Source organism: Sphaeramia orbicularis, chromosome 4 (assembly GCF_902148855.1).
Source record: "Sphaeramia orbicularis chromosome 4, fSphaOr1.1, whole genome shotgun sequence".
NCBI lineage: Eukaryota > Metazoa > Chordata > Actinopteri > Kurtiformes > Apogonidae > Sphaeramia > Sphaeramia orbicularis.
Genome location: NC_043960.1, coordinates 6,280,036 through 6,301,339, shown reverse-complemented (window position 1 = coordinate 6,301,339; position 21,304 = coordinate 6,280,036). Strand labels below are relative to the sequence as shown.

Genomic DNA, 21,304 nt, shown 5'->3' with positions numbered 1-21,304 from the left:
AAGCCACTGGTTTGATATTTAATTGATGAAGCAGAATTATTCCCTAAAAGAGTGTTTTTTTGTTTTATCGTGGCAGCCAAGAAGACGAAGGATCATTGTCCCCTTTCATGTGTGAACCCTGTTTTGCTCTCTCTCTCTCTCTCTTTTTTTCTCTGTCTCTCTCTCTCTCTCATTGTGAAAGAATGAGCAGTTGTATATTGCCACTGGGCAAGTACTGAGAGATCGGCGAAGCAAGGAGCCGGTGAGTGGAGGGGAATGAGTGAATGGCAGAAATGGAAGGAGGGAACGAGGCTGTGAAATGTGAAACCGCTGCAGTACTAATCGCATGGGAGCCGCGGCTTTCCAATTTGGCCAAATAAGCTACGCTATCTTTTTAAATATAACAAAAACAAACTATCCTGGGCCTTGGTGTATGTTTCTTCTCCTCTGGAAAACAATCAAACTTTGTAAATGATTAATGCCTTTCCACACTGCGATATTCTCTCTCTGAATATCAAAAGTTTTTTTTTTTTTTCTCCCCCCGTCTTTATGTTTAAAGCAAAGGCAATTGTGCTCAAAAAATCTCCTTGATGCCTTTCCAGTTAACCCACTTTCAATGTTTTTATATAAACATGTCTTCGAAAGAACAAGGAGTGGAAAAAAAAAAAAAAGGCAGATAAGCGAGCGAACAGCCAATGAAAGCCTGGGTTGAGTTGAAGCTTGTGGCATGGCTTGTGATTATCACAACGCTGTAAATTTGTAGACCAACAGGGAAGCATTATTTAGCGCACAGAAAACAGAAAAAACAGAGTCAGGTTTACAGTTCAGTGCATGTACGTGGGCTGGGACGGGACTTAAGACGTCTAGTAGTTAGTTTAACACTGAGCAGATACTGTTTACAATAGACGAATACAGACTTCCACAACAGACGTGACATTTAACGCATTGTAAAGAAAAGTCGCATCAGTTCAGGGGGTCTGCAGTATGGAGTATGGAAGCTGTCCAAATATTCATGTGCATAAGACAGATATGTGTGCATTTTGTTGTGATGTCCTGATGGATTTTTTTGCTTCCGATCCAGTTTTTTTAGGATTAGTTTTGCCGATACCGATCCGATACGGACTTTTTACAATGAAATTTCGATTTAAATTTGGAGTCATACGTTATTATACTATTATTTTACTTGAGATCACAATTGGGCTGAATGTGGAACCTGAACTAAAACAAGTATAACACCTTTGACTCTTAATAACTGTAGTATCATTTTTGCTCCTTCCAAATTCATACAGTGGGACAAATGAGAACCTTTGGCAGGACGGTTGTGGACCGCGGGCCGTATATTTGCGTCTGCTTTACCGGTCTATGGACAGGTCCGTCCACGTATTATATCGGGGTGTGTTCCGTTCTGTGCATTAGTGATGAGCACATCAGTGGGTTTCTCGCAGGTGGGGTTGGGTTGGGTCAAATAATTCCACAAAAGCCCTGTGAGTTGAAAAAAAACCTTTCTCGCGCATCACTACCGGACCATAAAGTGAAAATGAAACTTACAGACGCTGTACTAATTCCTCTAAGCCTCCTGCTGTTGTGCAGCTCATTTTCCTTTCCCCTACCTTCAGAAACTTTAATTTGAGAAAGAAGGATGTTTGTTTAACCCCCACCCCCCCAAACGAGGTTCGGATCTGCCTGATCTTGTGACTAAATCTGATCCGATCTTCTAAAAAATGCCAGATCGTCAGCTGATATTGAACTTTAGATCGAATCAGGACATCCCTACATATTAGCTGATAGTTGTGCAAAAAAATAAATATTCGTAAACTCTTGAATGAGTTCAGTCGTACATAAAATGTATTGTGTGTATTTTATGTGTCAGAATATGAATGAAAAAGTTCTGACCTCAAGAATTACAAGCATGAAATGAAACTTTACGACTGCGCTTTCTCCCATTTCGAATACGAATTCACCAACATGACTCTACTGTCAAAAATACAGCACCGCTTCACAGGCATTATTTATGGAGCAGAGGATACATCGATTCCACAGACAGTGCATGAGTTTAGGTTAGGGTTAAGTTAACCCATTGAAACATGGTTAAGGCCGGTTCAACACAGTAACTATAAAGCCTGTTGGACTGTTATTCATGTGAATGTTTGGTAAAATTTGACCAAAGACGACCAGAGAAATGTCTTCAGAAGTCATGAATTCAGCTTCATCCAACTTGCAGATACCCTGTTTGTGTATTTAACATGTTTTTTGTGTATTTTAAGGCATTTTAGTGTTTTTTGTGTATATTAGCATATTTTAGCGTACTTTATGTGTATATTAACATGTTTTTTTGTATATTTTTATGTGTATTTAGTCTATTTTGGTGCTTCTTTTTTTTTGTGTATATTAGACCAGTTAAACAAAATAACCCTAAGGCCTGTATACCTGTCAATAACTGGCCTTGGCGTACGTGGAATAAAAACATGTAATTCACCCACACGTAAAATAAGCCTCCTCTTCTCAATTGTCTTATATTTAAAATAATCTTTAATAAAAGGCATCAGAAGCCGCATTTTTGACAAGACAAACAAAATAAACTGCCAGCGTTCTAAAATCTTGAGGGTTTTTTTTCTGCCTCCTTCATTGGCAACAACATCCCCCTAAAAAACAGACATGCACAAACCCTGTGTGACATCAGGCCTATTTTTATCTACAAAAATATTTTACCATTGTATAAAGTCTTGTAATTATTTCCCAGAGACAAGATTGGGGGGGGGTGTCTTTATTCCTCTAATGTATCTTTACACAGTTGCATTTACGCTCAAAGAAAACACTTTATATTTTTAGCCGCCGTATTGATAATACACATTTAGAATGTTTTTGTCGAGTTAATTTATGAACTTTTTGAGGGTATTTCAGAGTTTTCCTTTTGTGGTTGCACATTTGGGGGATTGTGGGATTTGTTGTCCCTCCTCCAAGGGAATATCGTTTTATTTGAGTTAAAACTTTCACATATTTTTAGTTTAATACACTTTAAGTTTGTTGAAAATGTAGACACGTGGCTGAGGGTCTTCTTACAAGGAAAGGTGTCTTTTTAAAAATTAAATGTTCTATAATTTCTTATTATTGTAGACAGCTATTACTATAATTACAATACTAGTTTACAAAATTTGACAACAGAAAAAACAAAACAACAAAAAGCTTAATTCTTATTTTTGGGTCTGTACTTTTGATTCCCTCCACAGTGATTTTAGATTAATTTAGAAGTAAATCACCGTTAAATCTGCAGATTTCAGAAAATATTCCTGACTCATCATATTCAATTTATGTAACGCTTTTAGGAAGATAATATTATTACTCCTTGCGACAACATTTCAGCCTTATATCTTCATCTGTTTTTGAGATATTGGGGTTATATTACACATTTTACTGTAAAAAAAAAAAAAAAAGCAGTCCAGATAAAGATACTCACTTCAATAATAACTATTTGTGGAAAATATATGAAATTCAGGAGCTGTTCTAAGGCACAAGATGTCTTTAAGGTCATTAAAAGAAGATCCACAGTTGCTTTTTTTTTTTTCCAAACTGTAACTTTATAAGAAAAAAAAGAAGAAAAAACAAAGAAAACTTGTGTATGTTTAAGAGTAGTTTTGTCCTGGTGCATCTCCACAATGAAACACGTCAGACATTCAAAATTTTCATCTGTATTTCTCACGCTTTGGGAGTATTGGGGTAACAAAGTATTTGTTAAAATAAAATGAAAAAATCTGATTCATGAGATGTCAAAAAAAAACAACAACAACCAAAGGCATTAATGCCTTTGGTTGTTGTCTTTAATGCATATTGCTCATGTATGACAAACAAAAATATTTATATCACTGTTAAGAGCTTATCTGAATTATGCATATATGTGTATCTATGAACTCAAGTCTGTATAAAAGTAGTGCATTTATATATAAATATTGGATAAATATTGCATTGTTATTGCAGAACAGAAGATTATTGCATGACTTATTGCACATAATTCACATTTGCAGTGCTTTTGCACAGTTTTTGGAAGTGATTGGATGAGGACACATGGAGGGAAGTGAGCTGTACTGAAGATTATGCAGTCGTGGCAAAAATTATTAGACCACCCCTTGTTTTTTTTTCAATTTCTTGTTCATTTTAATGCCTGGTCCAAATAAAGGTACATTTGTTTGGACAAATATAATGATAACAACAAAAATAGCTCATAGTAGTTTAATTTCAGAGCTGATATCTATGCATTTTCCATGTTTTCTTGATAATAACCAAAATCACTTCAATTCCTACATCAATATCTATGGCATTGTACTGACAAAAACAGTACTTTTAGGCATTCCATGTTTTCTTTTCTGTCTCTTTTAGTCACATGATACACACAGGAGTTACTACTGGATTGCATAACCATTGTTTTTGATGACTTTTGATGGTCTAAGAATTTTTTCCTGGACTGTAGATGCATCACTTATAGAATGAACTTCCATCTGATGCTTTAAATGAACTTCATATCTTTATGAATAACAGAAAAAACCCTATAGTTGGAGTTGAGTGTAAAGTTGAATGAGGAAGATTCTCATATAATGTATTTGGAAATACAAAACAAATAAACTCAGAAGGCGAACCCTTGTGTGTCGGTTCCAGTTTAGTGTTTGTTTAGAACAGTGACCCTCCTCTGGGAGTATGGGGATTGTTTACTAATGGTAATTGTTTTTCCTTTATTTTCATTTAATGCACATGCACTTGGGGAATGAAAGTGTTCAGCGCTTGTTCTTTTGTGTTTGTGTGCTTATATGCCTTTTTATCCAAACGCAGACAGAAGTACGTCGTTTTGTGTTACCATTGATTCATTATCTGCTCACTCACTGTCACTTTACAGTAATTACATTCATCTGTTTACTGGTGCTAATTGAAATTTAACATATTTTTAGCAGTGGTTAAAAATAAATACCTGTTAATCAAATAAAAGTGAAGGGAAAATGTGAATCCCAGGCTTTAGGAAAATACTGACAAGCATCGTAGTTATTAAAACGGAAGAGGATTAGAGCCACTGGAAAAAGAAACAAAACAAAACTCAAGGTTCAATATATATATTTTTATATTATTATTCTGAGAAAAGAAGTCAGAATTTTGAGATTGAAATCAGAATTCTAAGAAAAAAAATCTGATTTTAATCTCAGAATTCTGACTTTTTCTCAGAATTCTGACTTTTTTTCTCAGAATTTGACTGTTTTTCTCAGAATTCTGACTTTAAACTCAGTATTCTGTCTTTAATCTCAGAATTCTAACTCTTTTTCTCAGAATTCTGACTTTTTTTACCCTTAGAATTCTGACTTTAAACTCATAATTCTGACTTTTTTTCTCAGAATTTGACTGTTTTTCACAGAATTCTGACTTTAAACTCAGTATTCTGTCTTTAATCTCAGAATTCTTACTTTCATCTCAGAATTCTAACTCTTTTTCTCAGAATTCTGACTTTTTTCTCAGAATTCTGACTTTTTTTACCCTTAGAATTCTGACTTTAAACTCATAATTCTGACTTTTTTCTCATAATTCTGGCTTTTTCCTCAGAATTCTGGCTTTAATTTCAGAATTCTGACTTTACTTTAATCTCAGAATTCTAACTTTTTTCTCATAACAATAATAAAAAATATATATACAGTACATTGGACCTGAATTATTTTTTTTCCAGTGGCCCTAATCTTCTTCCGTGTGTTAACACCATTAGCATCAAACCAGAATATGACATAATGAACATGTTTTTTTTTGTTTGTTTTGTTTTTTTTTAATATTTCTGTACATTTTCTTAACTTTTTACTCCTTCTGTCAAACTGTGATGGATGTTTTCTAATCTTATCAGAAACACCTCTGATACTCTGTGGGGCTGCTCTGTCTTCTTCATTTCACATATTCAGTGATGTTTTATTAAGTTTTACTGTTTATGATGGTATGTATTTACAGCTCTGGAAAAAAATTAAGACACCACTACATGTTATACTGTGTAATCTGCCTTTGTTTATTCTAGAGCAGGGGTGTCCAACATGCGGCACGTGGACTAAAACCGTCCCGCCAAAGGTCCAATCCAGGATGAATTTGTGAAATACAACAATTACACTGAAGATATTAACAATTAATGATGTCAAAATCATTTTAGTTAAGGTTCCACAACCAGACCAATATGATCTCAAGTGGGTCGGACCAGTAAAATCATATCATAATAACCTATAAATAATGACAACTCCAAATTTGTCTCTTTGTTTTAGTGTAAAAAAGTAAAATTTTATGAAAGTGTTTATATTTATAAACTATCCTTTCACAAAAAAATGTGAATAACTTGAACAAATATGAACAACCTAAAATGTCTTAAGTAAAATAAGTGCAGTTTTAACAATATTCTGCCTGTTATTAAATGTTTTGTGTATTTGTAGATCCACTGTCATCTATAAGTTGTAATGCACATGTGTAAATGAAAAGGCATAATACTATTAAAATGTAACTTATTTTTCTTAAGAAATTTCAGGTTGTTCATGTTATTCAGATTTTTTGTAGACGTAAAAATTTCATAATGTAATTTGACTTTTTTCACACTAAAAGATAGAGAAAAGTTTGGAGTTGTCATTATTTCCAGGTAATGTTATTTTACTGGTTCGGCCTGTTTGAGATCATACTGGGATGAATATTTGAGCTGTAGTTCCCATGTCCTCCTGTGACCCTGAGAGACAGTTTTGTCTTTACAGGAAAAGGCTTTTACAGTTTTATATTAAAAAAAAAAAAAAAAAAAACTGTGAAGGACATTCCATAAAAAATGTATCTAAAAAATTGTTGCAGCATGCTGTTTTCACCCTAGACAATTATTTACTGCCAAAAAAGCACAAATCTGAACTTTCCTAGGTCTGAGGAGGAGATCATAGAACTAAACCAAATGAATCAGCCAATAGATGAGCTCTATGGTTTGGGTCAGCATTAGACCGATGTCAGATCAGTTCATGCCTAAAGTAGTTATTTTAGAGCATTTGTTTGCAGGAAAAAAAGTGATTTGAGACCTCAGATCATTTAAAGACAACAAGATTATATTAATTCTTAAACAATGCAATACTAACCTTGAATTCTGAAACTTCATTTGGTGGAATTACACTAATATTCAGTCCGTTTAGTGCATTTAGTACATCTTGGTTGCCTCTCCACCAGGGTTTTATGTCACTCCTGGTTCAACAGAACAGAATAGGTCATAAAAAGTCTGAAATTTAACATGTAGGAACCTAGAATAGAATAGAATAGAATATGTTGCAAAAAAGTCTTACATTTAACCTGTAGGAGCCCAGAGTAGAATAGAATAGAATAGAATAGAATAGAATAGAATAGAATAGAATAGACAAGGTTCCTGCAGGGTCTTAAAAAGTCTTAAAAGTCTTGAATTTACAAATCTGCATTTAGGTATTAAACTTAATCTGGTAGGTCTTCAGTTATGTTGCCATAAACTTGTTCCCTGTGTTGTGTTTAAATGTGTCTGTTAAATGTCCACACTGCAAAGAAAGTAACATTAGTCGACTCAGTTCCACCCATTTCAAGCCGACAATTATATTGAAATTAGGAACCAATTATTGTAACTTTTCAGCCCCCGGTGAGAAATGACTCGGAACGATGGGAATCAAAGCATTGGAGTAAATATATACAGTTTTGTAAATTCTAAGAGTCACAAATTTTTGCCAGTATGGATGTGACATAGGCATTAAATTCTGTTCTAAGTAGTCTTAAAAGTCTTAAATTTAACTTGTAGAAACCTGTAGGAACCCAGAATAGAATAGAGTAGATTAGACAGGGTTCCCGTGGGGTCTTAAAGAGTCTTAAATGTCTTAAATTTACAAATCTGCATTTAATACCTTAAAAAAGTCTTTAAAAGGTTTTAAATTCTAAGAGGTATTTAAACGTCGTAAATTTAACTTGTAGAAGCCTGTAGGAACCCTGAATAGAATAGAATAGAATAGAATAGAATAGAATAGAATAGAATAGAATAGAATAGAATAGAATAGAATAGAATAGAATATTCTTTAGTCATTCCAACCTGTTCAACATAATTAGAATGCCACCCATATGTAAGGATCCTGTAAAACAACTAAGACAAATCTGATAAAACACAAAAAGACAAGCACAAACACATCCTTATCATAACACAATCCCTGTTTGGGCTGTAAGAAAATATCGGCTCTGCAATGTATCACAATATTTCATTTCACAATACTGTATCGATATGAAAAAGTACTGTATTGATATTTTTAGGTATTTATTCAGTTGCAGATATTGTGGAGGTTCATTTTATATACATATATATAAAATTTATTATTATTTAACACTCTTTTATTAAATAATGTTAGTTCCTTTGTTGGTATTGCACAAAAATAATGTTTAGTTAGTTCTGAACTAATAGAATATGAACATTTGAACGGGATCTTAAACTGTAATGTCTGTAAAAACAGAATTTAAGTTTTAACACAGGGAAATTTTGTGATACAGCATTAGATCCTGTTCTGATCAAATAAAAATGTGTTTAGTATTTGTGTGTATTTCTGGTGTAATTCAATTCTTCAAGGAAATAATAATTTAAAAAAAAAAAGAAACAAACAAAATTGCCTTTTTAACAGTATCATAATATATCCTGATATATCGTATCGTGACCCAAGTATTGTGATTTGTATCGTACCACCAGATTCTTGCCAATACACACACCTAATCCCTACATTGCGAAAATCCAAGTCGCTAATTTTCTTTATTGGACTGTGACCATTATAAGACGTTTTTTTTTTGTTTTTTTATCATAAATATATTTATTGTCATTTTCATTGTTTTATAAGAACAAGCAAAAAACATAACACAACAAAACAATCCTTACCACCCCCCACCCACACAATAGCATCCGCTCCCAGTGCAACAAAACATACTTGACAGACACAACTTAACTATACAGACAAGTCCTTAAAAAATATCAAAAAAAGGTGTCCAGATCTTATAAAAGTCTTTGATCTTTCCTTTAGCCAGGTACGCCAGCTTTTCCATTGCCAGGTTAGAAGACATTTCTTTAATCCATTGGTTCGCTGTGGGTCCTTGAATATCTTTCCATTTCAAAGAAATAACTTGTTTGGCTCGTAATAAACAAAAATTTAAAAGTTTCCTTTTTCCTCCAATTACGTGAAACTGCTCAGGAAAGATGTGTAAAATTCAACATTTTGGATCCACAGGAATAACACATTGTGTAAATCTGTAAGACGTTTTTAAAGGCTTTCAGGTGTAAACATTCATGGTGGTGTCTTAGTTTTCACCTGAGCTGGGTTGTAAATATGGTTAAAACTGTGCTGTGCAGGCGCTCTAATTGAATCGACTGTAACACGCTACAGTGGATTTAAGCGAGGACCTGCAACAGATGGTCGGGTGAGGGGGCCCGGAGAAACGCAGGTGTACCAAGGATATAGAGGAGAGGGGTGCGTGGAGAGACACGGTAATGTGTTTGAGTCGGTGGTTTGTCTACCTGTCTCCAAACAGCACCTCTCTCAGGCCTCTTTGATCTGAACACCGAACCTGCCCTGCTCTCCCAAACTGAGACAGGCAGCTCTGTGATCCTCTAAACAACCCGTGTGTGTGTGTGTGTGTGTGTGTGCGTCTGCCCATGCACACGTGCGCACATGTACACGTACACTCTCGGTGCTCCGCGAGCCTTTTTAATGCTTAAATAAAGACTCAGTTTTTCACCGGAGACATCACCCCAGTCTGCGTCTATAGGGAGCAGAGCTGCTATTGAGCTTTTCTCTGTTCTGTAGGCCTGATAAAAGCATCGCCACAGTTCAGACACCAGCTCAGCAATTCATATAGACAGAGCTGAAGATGAGCCATAAATCATAGAACAAAGTGAATGGCCTTTTCTCCACCCCCCCCCCACCCCCCCCCCCACCCCCTTCCCCTCATTCTCTCTGTGTGAGTGGTATGCTTCACTTGTGACCTTCCGTCTTCTTTTTCTCCTGTATGTTTGTGTTTTTTCGCAGCACTCCTACTTCATCGCCCCGGATATCAATGGACTACCAACTATCCCTGAGAGCGTAAGTATTCATGAAAAAGAGGAAAAAAAAAAAAAAAAAAACAGACAGGAGGAGATAAAGAGAGATCCTTCTCTTTTCTGGAAACATCTTTGCCTCTAATCGTTTTTAATCAGATACACTTGTCACCTTTTGAAATTATTGCATCATCCTCTTGTTTCAGTTTTATCTCCCGCGGTGCTCATACTTTTAACATCCTAGTTCAGTGATTGCCATGGGTATTAGGGGAATCAAACCCAACACGCTCTCTTTTTTTTTTTTTTTTTTTTTTATATTCAAATGCACTTCAAGCCCAAAACAACAGGCGTCTTGTTTTTTTGACAAGGGACGCTGGTCTAAAAACATTACTGGAGCGACGCTGATTTACAGCACACACCATAATATCAGATGTAAAGGAACAACTGTTTTCTACCCCATAATAATACATTATGCAACAAGAAAACACTGGGAGTGTGCAAACCTCTGCCAAGGCACTTACATTCCCCACCATACGCCAACAATCACAAAGTAGAAGGACAGTTTTCTTTTATTGGCTCAAACAGCCGACTCTGAGCTCTGGTACTTATTGTTATGTAAACAGATGCAAATTTTTCGACATTCTGGAGGATTTTTTTTCTCGGGTTCTAGAAGAATCTCTCGGCTAGAATTTAAAAGAAAGCCTAAAAAAATTTTTAGATATAGTGACATTCAGAAAATTGTCTGTTTCAAAATCTAAATATTTGTGGTTTTAGATACGATATGATACGATACGAGAGGATATGAAACGATGCAAGCAGATACGAAACATTAGGATACGATAAGATACATTAGGAAAAGGTATCATAAGATACAATACGAAACAATACAATATGATATGATACAATACGATAAAATACGATACAATACAAAACAATAAGATATGATATGATACAATACGATAAAATACGATACAATACGAAACAATACGATATGATACAATGCAAAACAAGATACGATACAATACAAAACAATACGATATGATACAATGCGAAACAAGATACGATACAATACGAAACAATAAGATATGATATGATACAATACGATAAAGTATGATTCAATACGAAACAATACGATATGATACAATGCAAAACAAGATACGATACAATACAAAACAATAAGATATGATACGATACAATACGATAAAATACGATACAATACGAAACAATACGATATGATACAATGCAAAACAAGATACGATACAATACAAAACAATACGATATGATATAATGCGAAACAAGATACGATACAATACGAAACAATAAGATATGATACGATACAATACGATAAAATATGATACAATACGAAACAATACGATACAATACAAAATGAAACAATACGATACAATACAAAATGAAACAATAAGATACAATACTGTACATTGCAAAACAATAAGATAAGATACGATACAATACGAAATAATAAGATACGATACAATAGGATGCAATATGATACAATACAAAACAATACAATATGATACAAAACGAATCAATACGATATGATACAAAAGTATGCGATATGATACGATACAATACGAAACAATAAGATACAATACAATATGAAACAATAAGATACAATACGATACAATACGAAACAATGATGTACAAATGAATTTTTCTCATTGCTAGTCCAAATATCTCATCACACTTAAAATAAGACATAAATAAGACCTAAAGAGTAACTTTTCAGTGAGATATAAGAACTGATTTTTAGACAATAGGTCTGGAAAATCTGATTTCAAGAAATCTCACTAAGATAATGTTCACTTGTTTGACTGGCAGATTTTTTATTGCTTGAATAAAGCAAAAAAAAATCTTGAATTAAGCAAAACAATCTGCCAGTGGAACAAGTGACAATTATCTTGGTAAGATTTCTTGGAATAGAATTTTCCAGATCTATCGTCTAAAAATGAGTTCTTATATCTCACTGAAAAGTTACTCTTTAGGTGCTTCTGTCTGATTTTTAAGTGTGATGAGATATTTCGACTAGAAATGAGAAAAATACGCTTGATAAGATTGCGATTTTTTTTGCAGTGCACAACAAATTCTCAAGAAAAAAAAAAAAATTCTCCTCCTAAATAAACGTACAGGTGTAACTCCTCACATTTACACCTGTACGTTTGTCTTGCTTACAATTGCATTATCCGTGTGCAGCTGCTTCTCCGACAACGACGCCAAAAAAAAAAAAGACAACAAACAACATAATTGACAAAACTGACAGCGAGTGTCACAGTCCTGATCCCTGAGTCTGTATTTATATTTCAGGGCGCTGTATTTCAGTTCCACCTAATTTTTTTTTTTTTTTTTTTACTGCAAAGCTCTGTGCACAAAGATAGAAGTCCAAGTGCTTTTTCAGCCGGTACTGTACGTCTCTCAGCTTGGCACACACTGGCACTTCCACCGTCTGTATTGACACTTTACTGTAAGCAGGTTGTGCAAAGGACAGTTTGTTATGTTACCTGCATATCCCTCTGTTTCTGTCTGTCTCCAGAGGAACCTGACAGAGTACTTTGTGGCTGTGGACGTCAACAACATGCTCCAGCTCTACGCCAGTATGCTGCACGAACGCCGCATCATCATTACCTCAAGCAAGCTTAGCACTGTGAGTCCGTTCAGTCCAAGTCATTCTCTCGGCTGCAGTCACTTATCAGCTGTGGCCTGTCAGACACAATGGGGACGTGTTGGAGAACAGTTCAAACACCACCACGGCTCAAAGTGTGTGTGTGTGTGTGTGTGTGTGTGGGGGGGGGGGGGGGTTCATTTCGAAACAATGCTGGTGTCTGTATTTGGTATCAGTTTCTGAAAAAAAAATGTCATTTAGGTTGAGGTGAGTCTTTCAGTCATAAAAAGCGTTATTAGTCCTCGTCTTCTCAGTTTTCAGTTTAGCTTGTCAGATACGGTTGGATTCATGTGGACTATCTCACTTCAGAGTTGTTGCATAAGTAGCCTTCGTTTTACTTTCAGGAACACTGACTACTTCGAGTTCAGTTTTTATGTCGTTTTTTTTTTTTTTTTTTTTTTTTTTTAACCCCTTTAGCCCTACCAGCCTGCCCACGGGCTGAAAAAATTATATTAACATTCATCTACTATAAAAATATAATAAATCAGGACAATGAATGTTTTTTTTCAACTTTTGCTCAAAGTTTTGACCCTAATGTCAATAAAAGTACATCAAAAGTGTATTTTAGTGCAAACTTTCATGTTCAAACATGATTTTTAATCTTTGTGGGGTGAAATATACGCTATTAAAAATCTCCGACACGAACAATTAATTTATGCGTATCGTCAATCCAGCCGAAAAAAAAAAACAGGCGAGGATAAAAAATTCTAATTTCTCTTTTAGTTTGTTCCAGTTTACTCAGGCATAGTAATAGATACAATATTTTAGACAATGGGAATAGATTCTGTGGGGTCTCTAAATGTCCATAAACACCAAGAACATCCACATGAACTTTATTATTGTGAAGGAATTCTTCATTTACTTTGGGTATGTTTGTTTAGGTGTTTTTCCCCTGAAAATATGGTCAGGGTTAAACAGGTTAAGGAATTATGAGCGAAGCCTTTATTTATGAGCCGAAAAAAAAGGATAAAAGAAAGAAAGACATCCAATATGATTTACAAAACCGTTTTTATGAAAAAGTACCATACTGTGCAAAGACTTTTTCTGCTTTTACAACTGTGTGGGTCAGGGTTGTAATAGTTTTGGATTTTTCATTTTAGTTTAGTTTTATTTAGTTTTGACTTTTTTTTCTCTGATTCAGTTTTAATTAGTTTTTAGAGCAGATTTGCTAGTTTTCATTACTTGTAGTTTTTTTCTAAATGCCTAGTTTTAGTTTAATTTTAGTATAGAGGGAATGCACATACGTCACTTCCCCCCTTGGCCACGCCCCTCTAAGTCAGACTGAGTGGCAAAAACAAACCGGCTCAACATGGCGGAGCATAGCAGTAACTACAGCGAGACCGGGAAAAATGTGGAATATAACATGAAATTAAAGACAATTGGACTGGACATGGATCCATACAAGCTACCAAACAACAAGTGGTCTACGAACATTGATATGTGGACGGAAATCACGTACACTGACATTTATATGAACCTGATTTCAACGCCGGGAAAATCCCCAATGCAAAGGCTGAAAGCATCCAAAAGACACAGAGTTGTTGACATCCTCGTCATCGTTAATTAGAGGATTCCAGCTGGTGAGTGCTTTAATTCAACATACTATTGTTTTGGAGGTTTTCTGTCAGTGCAGACGTATTTTCTTGGCGGTGATTTCCACGGTGAAGGCCCAGCAGTAGTGCTCACAGTTCACTACTGATTTACTGGAGTTGAACCCTTAGTATTGACCAAAGTGAGTGGATGATCTACTGGTACTGTGGAGATTTAAGGAGAGTTCACATCAAATACTGGATCCAACACAGATCCAACAGCTGTGTGCTAGAGTAGCCCCTTATTTGGAAAACTAGGTTAGCCTCAGTTTAAGTTAGTTTACAAATCATGTAAAGCACAAGGTTCAGAATCACACGACTGAAGACAAAAACGTTTCAGTTATGAAACATAGAACTAAATGACAGATGCTAACATTAAGAGCTTTACTAAGAAGTAACGTTAGCCAAAACGATATGTAATTTAAAGTATGATTTTACGCAAGAACACAGCATAAATTAACGTTACCTGACACGAAATGTCAACCACAAATCCAGGTTTCGTTGCCTGGATTCCAGTTCTTTCTCTGAATTGCAGCGATCCATCTGCTTCTTCTGTCTTTGGCTTTAGGTCGCCGCTAAAACGATAGCTCCGAGTGCTTTTTAAACGTATTTGTGCGATCAATGGCACAACAGCTCTGCCCCATTTTTTAGATTGTTCTAAAGTTTTCGCAGTATTCAAGCCAAAGCTGCTACTCGTCTTCCTCTTTCTGCCACTCAGTGGACGGAACCGCGGTAACTTCCGCTAACGGTGACGTCACGTGTATACCCTCTATTAGTTTTAGTTTTTTCATATCTTTTATCTTCCTCGTCATCATATTCAAATAAATCCCAGACAGGACTCTGCTGCTTTCTCCCAACTTTAGTCTCCATGTTTCCAGGTAGAGTGGGGACCAGAAGACGACTGGAAACCACAAGTGACGAGAAGTGAAGTGTCGTACGGTGCCACCGGCTAAAATTGCTCGAGCAAAATAAGTCAATTTCATATCAATCCGACACTGACAAAGACGAAAACAAGGGGAATTTTATCCATAATTTGTATCCGTTTTAGTTAGTTCTGTATGCACACAATACAGTTTTAGTTAGTTAGCGTTTTTTCTTTTAATTATAGTTTTTATTTATTTCAGTTAACGAAAATGTTTTTTCAAATCTAGTTTTTGTCATTTCGTTAGTTTTTGTTAACGATGATAACCTTGGTGTGGGTGCTGTACTGCGATGCTACAGTAGTATATAGTCGGAATCTCAGTGTAAATCAAGGGGGGAAAGAAAACAAAGCTGATTTTATGTCCATTTTTTTGTATTCTCTTTTCACTCCTGTATATCTTAATGGTTTTTGCTTACTTTTTTGTGTCACTAAAAACAGTTGTTCATGTAAGTTAAATTTTTCATAACACTGTCTAACTTGCTTCTTAACCCATAAAGACCCAGCGCTACTTTTGGGCCAGTTCCCAAATGAATTTTTCTCTATTTTTTTTTTTTTAATCTTTCCTCCCCATTTATTCTAATATCATTCTCTGTATTTGGCATTTTTAAGTGAAAATGTGGTATTTTCCTGTATTTAACTCACTGATCACATAGATGTTTGTAAAAGCTTAAAGTAAAAACATTAAAGTTGAGGGTTATTACATCAAAACAGAGAAAACTGACTTTTCTTAAGTGATTAATCACCATTTATTATAATATTATTCTCTGTATTTTGCATTTTTTCAGTCAAAATCAGGTATTTTCTTTTATTTAATTTATTGATCATGTAAATGTTCATAAAAGCTCAGATTAAAGCTGAAGGTTATTATACCAAAACAGGGGAAACTGAAGAAAAATGACTTTTTCAGTCAAATATGTCATTAACTGAACATAAACCCAGTGTGTCCATCCACTGTCTTTGATCCAGCTCCATGGGTTTTACTGGTTCATTAGTCCCCAGATGAATTTTTCTCTGTATTTAACCTTTCCGAATTAATTTATCGCCATTTATTATAATACTATCCTCTGAATGTAGCATTTTTCCCCAGTAAAAATCACCTATTTTCTTATGTTTAATTCACTGGTCATGTAGATGCTCATAAAAGTTCAGAGTTAATTCAAAGGTTATTATATATAAATAGAAAAAACCTGAAGAAAAAGTGACTTTTTCAGTAAAATCTTTCATTAACTGAGCATGAACCAGTGTGTCCATCCACTGTCATTGATCCAACTCCATGGGTTTTACTGGTCCATTAGTTCCCGAATGAATTTTTCTCTGTATTTAACCTTTCCGAACTGATTTATCACTATTTATTGTAATACTATCCTCTGAATGTAGCATTTTTCCCCAGTAAAAATCACCTATTTTTTTTATGTTTATTTCACTGGTCATGTAGATGTTCTTAAAAGATCAGATTAAAGTTGAGGATTATTATATCAAAAACAGGGAAAACTGAAGAAAAAGTGACTTTTTCAGGCAAATCTCTCATTAACTGATCATAAACCCAGTGTGTCCATCCACTGTCACTGATCCAACTCCATGGGTTTTACTGGTGAATCAATGTTGTAGAAGTTGACGGTGTTTCCATGGTAACTATGGAGCTTCTGAACATCCAAATGGGTCATGACTGATGACCATTGTCATGGAAATTTACCGTTCAACTGATAACCCACACAAAGAAAAAGGGAGAAAGTTAGAGTTAAAATAATAAATGCATTTATTGAGAAATCAATCACAGACAAAGCTCTGTAAATGAAGTCTGATTAAACAAGAGAAAACTAAAGATTATATAGAACCAAATCCAACCCCCTCAAACTATGATGTCATTCCTTACGTACATCGTACCACCCCATACTACTCCTTCTCTGCTCCGTGAAGAGGTCATGATGACCTCTTCACTCTAACGTTGCTTGAATCCTATCTGAAATACAGGCGCCATCCTCTATCTACACATTCAGACATTTAGGTGTTTGGGTTTCAACTCAAGGTAAGAACTTCGTCCCCAAGTCGGGGTTGCTACAGAGTGGTAAACATCACACATAACAGTGACTCAGCATGCACTTAACAGTATAACATATTAAAAGAGTATAAAATATAAAAAGTAATTTTTTCCACCACACCATGAAAAGACAACACACTGTATTTTACACCAAATATTTACATCGATTGATAGGATTAGTGAATCAACAGGTATTGAACAGTTTAGATCAGTAGATGGTTTCGGTTGCCGGTGGATGTTTGGGTCTTTATGGGTTAAAATCATAGCGCAGTACAAGAAAACATCTCGGATATAAAGTCATGTTTGAATGAGATCTTCCAAAAATGCCGGATCCGAAACTGAACACTTCTGGTTCTGAATGTTATCAAACCGTAAGGAGTGCGATGAGAATGTTTATCTGACATGGCTCTGCTACTTGTAAGGAGAGAGTTGCACTGATCCGTTTGCCCTGACACCCCCTCATACCCCCACCCCACCCCCCCACACCCCCATCCTCCTGCCTGGGCGTCCTGCAATCAAACAGCTGCGCTATCGCCGCCCTCTGACAAGCGGTGAAATCCAAACTAATGCTGGATTATATTCAACTGTATATTCAAGATACGAACAGAAAAAAAAAAGCTTTAAATTATCCGTTATTACACGTCTTAACTCTTTTACATAATTTAAAGTTCCTTCTGTCTGCAGGAGGGAGGGAAGCTCTCCGCGTCGTCCTCCCCCCTCGTCCTCCCTCTGTTCCTCATTCCATCCTCCGCCCTTATCTTCGTAGCTGATGAGGCAGAGCCAAATGTTTATGACAGATGAGATGGGAGAGGGAAGTGATGTCACCCGTGTCCTATCTGTATCTGCGCCGTAGCCGGTTTCCTGCCCGGGGTACGTACAAGGCTGCGGGGCGCTGAACAGCCGGAGGGGCCTGTAGAGGTGATGGGTGCTGGAGGGAAAGAAAGTGTACCCGAGCTCTCCTCTCCCCGTCGGAAACATAATCAGGAGGAGCTGTGAAAATGATGCGGCCCTCAGAGAATTTCACCTGTCTCCCCTCTTGCTCCTCAGACCAGCAGCACCTCTGCTCGGGGTCTCAGGCGGCACACTGAGCTGTGACACAAGGGTTACACCATGTAAATTACCAGACTCAAGGGTGAAGGTGTTTTTCTTTTTAGCAGGAAGAGGGGGTGGAGGTGATTGCTGTCTGTGATTTACAGTTTTCTCTGGCATGGAGACAAATCTTGCCTTGTTTTTTTTTTTCTGTCTTTTTTTTTTTTTTTTACAAATATATGCCGACAGGATATTTTAAGAGCCTTCACGTCAGACCTTTACCTCTGTAAGCCTTTTATCCTCTGCAATCCGTCATCCACTCATCTGTCTATCCATCCATCTTCCTCAGGGAGAGGTGTTTTGGTTGGTAGCAATATATGTCAGGCACTGTAGTACAAAGGTATTTTCACATTTCCGCTGGGATTACTAGCAGGCTCGGTATTATTACAGCTCCTGTGATGCGTTATTTTTTGCTGTTGGGTAGACTGACCTCCCAGTTCAAGTGGAAATGACTGCCGTGATTCTCTAAGTGTATACATACAGTACTAAACTAAAAAAAAAAAAAAAAAAAAAGCGCCCCGGCTCGTTATCCACGACGAAATATCTTAAAGGACGAGAAATATATAATTAATGTCAGACTTTGTCAAAATGTTTGTTAAAGTAAGTGTTCGCAGTCGCCCGGATGGACAGGTAATATTTCTATAGTGCGCTTGCCACAGAGAGAGGATGTATGAGAAGAAGGTATTGTTAGTAACATCGTTAGTACCATCCAGCTGCTTTTCACCACCTCCGCCTGTCCAGCCTCTCAGCCAAGCAGAGAGAAACAGGGAATAGAAAGTGAAAAGAGGGAGTGAGAGAGAAAGCCCCGCACACACACACACACACACACACACACACACACACACACACACACACACACACACACACACACACACAGCTACAGTGCATTTATTCTTGCTGCTCTAGGTGCTGCCTGTGTTAAAGCCCCTGGTGAACCCAGTGTGTCAGTCTGTCGGTACATGGCCGGCGCGTCTCGCAAGCAGCCAACAGCAAAGGAATAAATCATGATCTTACAACAATGCGTCAGTTGACTTATTGCTGTTTCGTGACCGGAGGTGAATGGTACCACTGTTTTAAAAGGCCGATCGGCGGTGGCGCAGGGGCGGGAGCCGGTCGAGCGTGCAGCCTTGTCATAGGGCCGTATAATAGGGCTGCATCGGGTCTTCCTCTAACTAGTCAGTTGGGAGGACCCCCTTCGCCGCCGCCCCACCACCACCACCACCCTCCGTGTCTTTCATCTGCCGAGGCCCCCCAGCTCCGGAGCCCAGCCTCTGCCCTGCCTACCGCCCAAACTCACACAGCCCCGGCCCCGGCCCCGGCTCCGGCTGACAGCAGCCCTCTCATCAGCCTGTCAGGCCTATGCTAACAAGGAGCCTATCCATCCAGCGTGCCCTAGAGTGCCAGCTGTCTCTCTGTTTCCTGCCTTTTCCTCTGTTCTTCCTCTCCTCCCTTTTCCCCGTCTCTCTACTTTCTTTCCATCTTAGTTATTCTTCCTCGCTGACACATTTTTTCTGTCCATCTGTCTCTCACTCACGCCGGCTACACCTTCTCGTCCTCCCCGACTTCGCCTCCCTCTTACCCTGGGCGTCTTAATGCATCTCCGTGGTGTCGGGCATCTGCAGAACATCGGGACATCACCCCCCCCCCCCCTCTCTCTCTTTCCCCTCAATAGACTTATCTCAGCCTCGTGCCATGTGTCTGTGTCGCCGCCGTGAGCGTGCGCGTGGCGGGTGTGTGTGTCCTTCCGTGCATCTGTGTAAGTGTGTGTTCTGCACTCACAGGTGTTTGGACCTTATGCCTTGTGTCTCACTGTGAGTGTGTGCATGTGTGGGAGGCCAGGCGTTCGCTGTTACCGCCGTCGTCATCCTGCGTGCCCTCTCTTTCGCTCTCCCGGTGCCACCTACTTGTTTGTGGCACACCTGCACAGTGCCAGGCCTGACACTGGCGTTTGGCAACAGAGGGAAGAGCACAACGTGGGTAACTGGCGACTTGCACAATGCAGGGGGGGGGGGGGTAAGGGAAAGGCTAACACAGTGATGAAACCAACCAGAGAAACATGGGAGGAGGTGGTGATTAGGGATGTTAGAAAATATCGGTTCTGCATTATATCACGATATTTCATTTCACGATACTGTATCGATATTAAAAAGTACTGTATTGATATTTTTAGGTATTTATTCAAATGCAGATATGGCGGAGGTTCATTTTTGTTTTTTGTTTTTCTTTATTGTTTATGTCTTATTTATTAGTATTTAACACTATTTTATTAAATAATGGTTATTTGAAGCATCCTAAAAGCACTTTTTACTGTCTGAGAGGCAGATGGTAGTTCCTTTGTTGAGACTGCACTAAAATACTGTTCTGATGTTAGTTCTGAACAAACAGAATATGAACATTTGAACAGGATCTTAAACTGTAATGTCTGTAAAACAGAACTTAAGTTTCAACAGAGGAAGATTTTGTGATATAACGTTAGATCCTGTTGTGATCAAATAAAAACATGTTGAGTATTTGTGCATTTTTCGGGTGTAATTCAGTTCTTCCAGGAAAAAATCTTAAAAATATATCAGAATCTTCAAATATGTAGGGAAAGGCTAACACAGTGATGAAACCAACCAGAGAAACATGGGAGGAGGTGGTGATTAGGGATGTTAGAAAATATCGGTTCTGCAATATATCACGATATTTCATTTCACGATACTGTATCGATATTAAAAAGTACTGTATCGATATTTTTAGGTATTTATTCAAATGCAGATATGGCGGTGGTTCATTTTTGTTTTTTGGTTTTCTTTATTGTTTATATCTTATTTATTAGTATTTAACACTGTTTTATTAAATAATGGTTATTTGAAGCATCCTAAAAGCACTTTTTACTGTCTGAGAGGCAGATGGTAGTTCCTTTGTTGAGACTGCACTAAAATACTGTTCTGATGTTAGTTCTGAACAAACAGAATATGAACATTTG

General features: G+C 37.0%; 1 protein-coding gene across 1 annotated transcript in view; it reads left to right on the top strand.

The window, feature by feature from the left end:
• LOC115417791 (DENN domain-containing protein 1B-like) overlaps window positions 1–21,304 on the top strand; it is a 249,488-nt gene that overhangs the window by 115,365 nt on the left and 112,819 nt on the right. Inside the window, 3 exon segments of the mRNA XM_030131907.1 lie at window positions 182–241; window positions 10,014–10,067; window positions 12,570–12,680. Of these exon segments, the coding sequence (XP_029987767.1) occupies window positions 182–241; window positions 10,014–10,067; window positions 12,570–12,680 (225 nt within the window).